This window comes from Symphalangus syndactylus, chromosome 12, assembly GCF_028878055.3.
Source record: "Symphalangus syndactylus isolate Jambi chromosome 12, NHGRI_mSymSyn1-v2.1_pri, whole genome shotgun sequence".
NCBI classification, from domain to species: domain Eukaryota; kingdom Metazoa; phylum Chordata; class Mammalia; order Primates; family Hylobatidae; genus Symphalangus; species Symphalangus syndactylus.
The window spans coordinates 81,493,686-81,502,660 of NC_072441.2; the positions used below are offsets into that span (position 1 = coordinate 81,493,686).

An 8,975-nucleotide genomic window follows, 5' to 3' on the forward strand; every position below is an offset into this window, starting at 1 on the left:
TAATAAAAAATTTTTAAAAAGGAGTAAGTTTTAATATTTGATAGCAGAGTGGGGTGACTACAGTTTACAACAACGTATTGTACTTTTCAAAATAGCAAGAAGAGAGGAATTAAAATGTTTCCAACAAAGAGAGAAATGATAAATGCTCAAGGTGATGAATGCCCTAAATTTCCTAATATCCTGACTTTATCATAATACATTTGATCCATGTAACAAAATATCACATGCAACCCAAAATGTGTATAGGTATTAAGAATCAATAAAAAATAGCAAAGAGAGTCTTCTTATTTTCTATATTAGTTACAACCAAGCCACTCTATTGCTGGAACAAATATGGTACTGATTGTCGTGGAGAGTGATGATGATGATGATCATGATGACGATGATGATGATGATGATGATCATAATGGTGGAAACAATGATGATATGTTGCTGCGAATAAACCTCTATCAAATGACAGCTAATTATGTGTTAGGCATGGTGCCAATAAAATTTCAGATAGTAATTCAATTTTATGCCTTAGACAAGTTTGTTAAGTAAATGTTATTTTGCTCACTTTGCAATAAAGAGATTGACATTCAGAGAAGTTGAATAATATGTTCCTCAAATCAATCAAACACTAATTAAGGAAAATACAAATAAAAAATAATACAGAAATAATCTTTGATATGTCCCAAATTGTGAGATCCTGTCTGCGGATGAAAGAAAGGTGGAAATATACCCAAATGATTATAAAATATTGCTAATAAAGCATATTTGAAAAGAAACAAAAGATCCATTGACAAATATATATGCATAGATTCTTTATTCAGGGAGTGAAAGGAAAGTGACAACTGCACAGGTGGTAGAAGCTCATGCTCAGGGGACAGACAGACACAGAAAACATCAACAGAATTCTCTAATGGTTCCCAGGGAGAGAGCTGCTCTTTCTTCTGAAGCTCTGGGAGCTGGCACAGCAGAGGACTTCCTTTGCTCAGTCTCCACCTGTACAGTGGCAGTATGGCAGCCTCAAAAAGAAAACCTTTTGCTATCAGGGATCATCACAGGCAGATCACAGGCTAAGAGGAAAGAAGCTCCCTGTGTATCCATGGTAGGCTTTGATGAGAAGATGCAGGTGGAGCTGTGGAACGAGATGAGCCAATTATCCTTATCCTTTCTTGCTCCTGGATGAATCCTGAAGCTGTTACTTGCTCTTGGGTGGATACTTTGGCTGGCAGGGTGGGGAAGGTGTCACAGGAGGATATTTCTGCTGGCACTGCTGAGGTAGGCAGGGCTGTGGCCACTTTGGTGGTGGGCAGGGCTCAGGGCATTTCGGGGGTGGACATGGCTCTGGGCACTTTGGCATGGGGCACACAGGAGGTGGCTGGCAGGGCTGCTTGCACTGCTGCTGTTGATAAGACATCCTGCTGGAGTCTCAGAATCTGAAAGAAATGATATGACAGTGTTCACAGGAAGGGACTCCCCCAGAGTGAGAAGCCAAAGCTTATGTAATACCATGGCATATTATTTCTCCAATCTCCAAGAAATTATTTAAACTCTTAATTCCCTTTTCAAGACTCCCTGGTTTCTCACTTCCACTTCAGCGAATTACTTCATTGTCCCTGGGAACTCTTGTGTTTTCTCATAAAATTTTTCCAAAGAAAATATCTCTGTAGTAAACAACAAAGCATGTTATTTCTATGAAAATAACATCTTCAAGAAAGGCAGTCACAAGTTCAGATACCCAGGGCTATCTCACAAGCTATTCCTATCATCATTATCTGTTGTAAAAATCCCAGTGGGTTGACATAGGCACACAGAAAAGGACTGTTTGGGAAGAATTGCATGCTCTCACACCTGCTATGACATAAACCTTTGAAAAGGACACCAGAAAAGCAGAGAAAAAAGAAAAATACTTTGTTATTTTTTCTTCTTCAAATCAAAGCTTCCCCTTAACTAACTTCTCTGTCCATATGAATACCTAACTCTGTACCAAAAGAAAGCTAAAATAGCATATCATTGTGCTCTAATCCTAAATTTCCATCCACTGAGTAGCATCAAATCAACATTCATAGGATTGGATCAACCAAACTTGCTGTATTCAGATTAAATTCAACATTTCAGGGCACAAAGAACAGAGGAACTCCAGGAAACCGACTCACCAGGTTCTCCAAGGCAGATCGGTGCTTAGGTACCAGAAGTTTAGGAGTCGTGCAGCAGAAAACCTCTTTATAGGGCCTGCTACCCCACCCAGCAGGAAGTGTAACTGCGAAAAGCTACACTGATCCAGTAATTTCTTAAGCCAAATGCAAATTTATCCATAACTGGCCTGACAGTGATTTTCAAACTAGGAAATATCCTGTTCTGGGATCTCCCCACTGGGTTAAGCGCTCCTGACTCACAGAGGCCCTGCCTTAGATCTCAGTTTCAGTGACCTACAGCAAAGAGGGACTTGGGGGATTCTCTAACTGGTGGTCAAGGGCTCTCTTTTTTGACTAGGGGCAATGATCCTTTCCTGTCTTACACCTTCCCTAAATCATAAAACTTCCTGTCCTGATCCACTTTAGGTGAATGCCATATTGTTGTACATGAACCCATCTCCACCTCTACTTTCGTTGTACAATTTGCCAATGTGCTAAAAAGAAGGAGAGACCCAACAAAGGCCTGAGTTCTGGCCCCAGATTTTTTTTTTTTTTCTGAGTTGTGTGACCACAGGCAGGTCACCTCTCCTCCCTGGGAATAAGCAGGGGAGAATCATACTTACCTCTGGAGTTGGGAGCTGACCGCATTGTGCCATCTGCTGACCCTGTTCAAGCCAGAAACTTTCTCCTCCACTTCTATCTTTCTCTTTCATAGAACCCTGGATTTTATGATTTTCCTTTTCTCTTTGAAGCGTCTTCTCCACCCAATTTGTACAGGCAATTGTCACCTGGGACAGATCCCAGAGTGAGAGCCAGTCTCCCCAGCACATTTGCTACTTGCTGCCATCAAGGATGTGTACTAGTGCCTTTTTATTTATAAAAATGTATTCTTTGCTACCACATTAAGGAAATGGAGAGACATGAAACAAAATTACAAGCATTCATTCAAAATCTATGTATTGAACCATGCCTATACGATTCCCTGAAACCACTCTATAGAGAACAAGCTGCATAGACTCACATTATCATATGTAAATAATTAGAAGTAGGTTTGCAGAGTGGAGATGGTCAGTGCACCTAAAGTCTGAAATCTAGGGGAAAATACAAACTAAGTATAATCTAATATGTATTCTTCCCCTCTGTTTCTAAACAGGTTTTAGGTGTTTCTCAGTGTTTTTTAATTTGTTTGCATGTTCTTTCTTTGTCTTTTCCATAAACCCCCAGTCCCATGACCTGCTAGATTATCAAGTCACAACCCAATGTACACCTCTCATCTATTCATTTTGGTACATATCGTTCATTCAACATATATATTGTCAATGCATATAGTGACTCCTCTTTCATATCTTTTGTAAACTCTTCCTGCAATCAGTGAGGCTTACTAAACATGGTATATTAAATATTTAAGTTGATATTGCTAGAGCTTCCTTAGACCAATAGTCAGGAAGCTTTCCAAGAATGTGGTTTATAGTTGGAGAAGAAGAAAGGAAAATGAGGAAGAGGAAGAGGAAACACTCAAAATCATTGGAGCAGTCACCAGCTATGCTCCAGGAAGGGTAGGAGTGCTGAATCAACCCAGCATCACATCCCTCAGTTAAGCAGATTAGCTTCCCAGAGCTGCCATTGCTCCCGTCAATAAGGAAGGGCTTTGGGGCAAGATCACTACTGGCCAGGACAGTACAGAAATAAAGACATCACGTCAGCACTTTGAGGCCAGGTGTTTACAAATGGTGTTCTCACCAAATTATCCCTATAGACTATTACACATGCTAAGCACATCAGAGGACATAGTAAAGGGCCTTTACTCAATAGGTCACCTACTACTCCCCAACAGCCTCACATCACATCTAAAACACAAATCCTTAGAGAAATGTCTGATTTCTAACATGCAAAATTGGAGAATTGGCTGCCAAATGAGATCACTGTGTAAGATAATACAGTTTGGGTCACTCCCTGAGACTCCCCTTCTGAGAACACCCCACTCAAACAGGTTGCTTATTGCAGCAGTGCAGAGTGACAGCAGCCCTAGTGCCCCCAGCATCTCAGACAGGCTCACTTTACAAGTTGAGGTGGTAAACTTGAAACTCAGAGTTCCTCACAGACCAGCTACATGACGAATGGCCACAACATGAAGAGGGGCAGCTAACAGTCACAGCTTCCCCAAGTTAGGACATCCAGGCCCTGAGACATGGAGCGAGGCATACTTTACACATGCACATACACACCATGGGTATCTATCTATCTATCTATCTATCTATCTATCTATCTATCTTCTATCTGTCTATCTAATGTGTCATCTATCTATCCATCTGTCTATCTTTCTATTATTGCTCCACATATATAAATAGGTTAGCTTTATGTTCTTTAACAGTCTGATAGCCTTAGGTCCATTTCTCCTACTTTTACTCCATAATTTTTGAAGGGATTATTAAGTTTAAATCATTACTACATAAAAATAACAAGAAAGAACAAAAACTTTTGAACTTTTGTGTTATTCTTGATTCAACTTCTATCTCACATTTTACTACTATGCATTTTACAGCATTAAACAAAATAGTCCTGGCAAATTAATATTCTGCCATCAAACATGGAAGAAGAAACAGGAATCGTGGGAAGATTTTCCTAGTCTTCTTAAATAAATCATTCTAAGTCTCTGTGAATTTCTGCTTCTGTTTTATTCCTGAATATAAGGCTTACATTCCATCATTATTCCATAATTTTGCTTAATCAGATAAATTATAGGACATAAATGTTGCAGAATTCATAAGATCATTAGGGAGGATGTTTTAGAAGACTATTTAATATTATTTAAAACATTCAAATTATAGTAAAAGCATACATAAAGCATGACAACACTTTAACATTTATTTATGAAAAGATAAGAAATACCTAAAACATTTTATTAAATATGATTCTGTTTGGCTGGTGTAATTACAGATGATTTTTATTTTCTTATTTTCCTTTTCAAAATATTCTCCAAATGTTACCTATTATTTTGTAAAGACTTAAAATTCTGCTTTGAAAAGCTGACAAGAGACAAGTCTGTCCATAGCTCAACTAGTGAGATAATGATCTTTTTCCTTTTAAGCACCTCTGGCCAAACACCAAAGGTGGGGCTGGACGTGAGTAGGAATTGTTTTATTATTACACCCCAATATTTAATTACCTCCCTATTATAATCTTTCTTGAAGAAAACTCCTAATAATAATCACCCTTCCTCCTACTAGTGACATAAACACAGAGAAGCCACAGGCACCCAATAGCCATACATGTCTATGAAACAGTTCACCAAAACTGAGAGATCATACTAGGGTAAAAACATCAGGAATGAGTTTGTCTACTATCCAAGAGCCAGAAAGATAGTAATCATAAAATTTGTCTGATTATGAGGAAATTGGAAGAAACTGATAGTTATTACATGTGGTAAGGATAAAAGAACAAGTGATAATAATAGTACCTACCATTAAATTGTCAAAAGAAAAAAATTAAATCAGAAATTGCACATAAAATACTTAGTACTTTATGTACTTAGAGTTTTGACTACAGATAGTACTCATAATAGTAATGTAATACATTGTTAATCAAAGAAATAGAGCCAAAACTTCAAGTTTGAGATGTGTTTGATGGTGAGTAAGTTATTTGCTTTATCTTTAAGATATTTTATATCATATTTCTTTCAGGTCAGAGCCAGAAGATTTTAGGGGGAGGCAAATGAAAATACTTTATTTGAATGAGGTGTGGTGAAATAATAAGATGGGCTAACTTTGACACTTACTCTTATGTGGTGAAAATGAGAGTTAATCAAAGAAGAAATGTAGAATAAAGTACAGAAACAAGATAATTTTTTTTTATTTTTATTTTTTTTTTTGAGATGGAGTCTCGCTCTGTCGCCCAGGCTGGAGTGCAGTGGCGCAATCTCGGCTCACTGCAAGCTCCGCCTCCCGGGTTCATGCCATTCTCCTGCCTCAGCCTCTCCAAGTAGCTGGGACTACAGGCGCCCGCCACCACACCCGGCTAATTTTTTGTATTTTAGTAGAGACGGGGTTTCACCGTGGTCTCGATCTCCTGACCTCGTGATCCGCCCGCCTCGGCCTCCCAAAGCAGAAACAAGATAATTTAATTGTTCTTAGTTATTTGGACTAAGATTGTCTTCTGACTACTGTTAGGTACAAAAATAAAAAACTACAATAAATGCAATATGTTAACTGTGTTAGTTTGCAAAAAATTGACATTGTAAATATTTAGCATTCTGTATAAAAATATATAATGTAATCTCTAATCTAGTTTACTATTACTATGATTAGCTGTTCAGGACAATAAAAAATTCTCTCACTTAAATATCATATTTCTTCTGGTGATAGATTACTTAAATTTCTGTCTGAGTCCTCATAAGGAACTGAATGATTCATTAGCATTAACCTTCCCAAAGCAAATAGGGCCTGTAAATTCTAGTTTTATTTTCTCTAAATGTTAGATCAGACTAGTTAAAAGAATAATTTCAAGAGCTATCAGAAATACAAGATGATCTTGTATGCTTTGTGATAGGGAGATTAAAAACATGGGCTAAGAAATAGAATAAATCTGACACTTCTCCCTTAAGAATATTTTTAAGACAGTGAATATGCAAGGATTTAAAGTTGCCTCCCTTCAAACACACAAAAATAAATAAATAAAGGAAAGCAAGTAAACTGGACAAAATTGTGAAAAACTCTGGCTTGGAAAAGCAGTTTAAACTCTAACATAGAAGAGGGCTGACAACAGTGTACCATAAGTTAAAGAGAAGTTAAATAAAATATAAACAGAAAAATCAAAACTGACTCATGATCTCACAGAACTAAACATAATTTTACCATAGGATCCACCATCATGACTCCTAGAAATTCATGTAACAGATTTCAAAATGTGCCCACAAAAAATAACCTGGATTCAAATGTTTATAGTAGCTTTATTCATAATTTCCAAGAATTATGATCCACCAAGATGTCCTTCAGTAGATGAATAGATAAGTAAATTGTAGTATGTCACACCCATAGAGTGGAATGCTGTACAGTGACAAAATGGAATGACCTATCAAGACTCACAAAGACATGGTTGAATTTTAAATGCAAATTGATAAGTAACAGAAGTCAGTCTTAAAGACTACATACTTCAAGCTTCCATATATGTGACTTCTGTAAAAGATAGATTTACACATCCAAAGAGTTCAACAAACTCCTAGTAAAATAAATTCAAAGAGACACACACAGAGGCACATTATAATCAAACTATCAAAGAGAGAATCTTTAAAGCAGCAAGAGATAAGTGAATCTTCATATATAAGCGATCCTTAATAAGACTGTTGGCCAATTTATCATCAGATGCCTTGGAGATCAGGAGGCAGTGGAATGATATAATGAGAGTGCTGAAAGGGAAAAATGGCAACCTATAATTTCACTTCTGGCAAAATTGTACTTAAAAAATGAGGGCGAAATTTTAACATTCTCTGATAATCAAAACCTGAGGTAGTTCATTGCTCCTAGATTTTCTGTGTGAGAAATGATAAAGAGAGCCTTTCAATTTGAAATAAAAGGATGCTAGAGAGAAATTTGAAACTGTATGAAGATATAAAGATCTCTGGTAAAAGTATATGGTCAAACATAAAAGCCAGCATTACTGTAATTTGAGCTTGTAACTCCACCTTTTACTTTCTACACAATTTAAAATACAAATGCATAAAATATAATTATAAGCCAAAGTTAGTGGACATGCCATGTATAAAGATGTAATTGGTGAAATCAATAACATAAAAAGGGGATAGACTTGTGTCAGAGTTGAACTTTTTATGCATTTACAGTTAAGTTGGTATTAATTCAAACTAGATAACTGTAACTTTAGGATGTTATGTATAATCCCCATTCCTCATCAGTAATTACTTCAAATGGAGTTCCCTGAATGGAGAATTAAACTTTCTAATCAACAAACAGAGATTGGTGGAATGGATAAAAAAGAAAAAAGATCTAACTCTATGCTATTTAAGAGAGACTCACTTTACATTGAAGACACAACAGTTGCGGAATCAGGAGGACCAGAGAGACCACGAGGTAAAAGGAGGAGGATTTATTGAGTGCACTCAGATACAGAGGATTAACATCCGGAAGCTGGGCCAAGAACAAAGACAGCACTTGACTTTTATACACACTTTTAAAAGGGGGTGGGCTAGCTTGAAGCAAGCTTACAGTGGCGTGAAAGTGAGGATACAGAGGCAGAACAAAGACAGTAAATCAAATTTTAACAGGTTTATAACTCAGGGTTACACATGACTGTTGCTATGTAACCCAGATGGCCATTATCTAGGTTTGCCCTAGTGCCTAGCATGGCTTATTCCATGACCTTCACTACAGCGCCCAGGTGGCCATAATTCAGGCCTACTCAGACAGCTCATGTCCTTCACTGTTCCACTTAGATAAAACAGAATACCTGAAGTTACTAGTTACAGAAAACAGGAATCTATGAACTTATACCATAAAAGAAAGGAAAATTTGTTTTTCTCCTCCCTATGTTGAAAGAGTGCTGGGAGGGTTTCCAGAGTACATTTCTTTGTGTCCTAGCTTCTTAGGCAGTGTTTATCAAGGCTTTTCCTGAGTCTGGGCTGTGCCTGTTGCTGCCTCCGGGATAAGTCAGCCTAATACAGGAAAGCTTATTTCTTTTTCTTTTTAATTTTATTTTTCTTTCTTTTCTTAATTTCCCACCTCACAAACAGGGTGAAAGTAATAGGATGGAAAAGTAAATTCTATGCAAATTTACTGAGAGCTGAGGTGGCTAAACTAATATTTTGTAAAGCCATACTTCAAGTTAAATACCATTATCAGAGACACA

The 8,975-nt window shown here is 37.2% G+C and overlaps 1 protein-coding gene across 2 annotated transcripts; it reads right to left on the minus strand.

The window, feature by feature from the left end:
- Window positions 1-788: 788 nt before the first annotated feature.
- Window positions 789-8,263, minus strand: LOC134734718 (small proline-rich protein 2B-like). 2 transcript variants are annotated; one of them, XM_063628090.1, is made up of 2 exons: window positions 8,147-8,263; window positions 789-1,421 (listed from the first exon to the last, which is right to left on the minus strand). In XM_063628090.1, the coding sequence occupies exon 2, from the start codon at window positions 1,400-1,402 to the stop codon at window positions 1,184-1,186; it is 219 nt and encodes a 72-aa protein (XP_063484160.1). In that variant the 5' UTR covers window positions 1,403-1,421; window positions 8,147-8,263; the 3' UTR covers window positions 789-1,183. The 2 variants fall into 2 exon arrangements, with proteins under 2 accessions (XP_063484160.1, XP_063484159.1); XM_063628089.1 differs by lacking the exon at window positions 8,147-8,263 and adding an exon at window positions 2,142-2,184.
- Between the last annotated feature and the right edge of the window lie 712 nt (window positions 8,264-8,975).

Coding starts and splice junctions, on each gene's coding strand:
- LOC134734718 (XM_063628090.1), bottom strand. CDS start 1,402: ATGTCTTATCAACAGCAGCAGTGCAAGCAGCCCTGCCAGCCACCTCCT.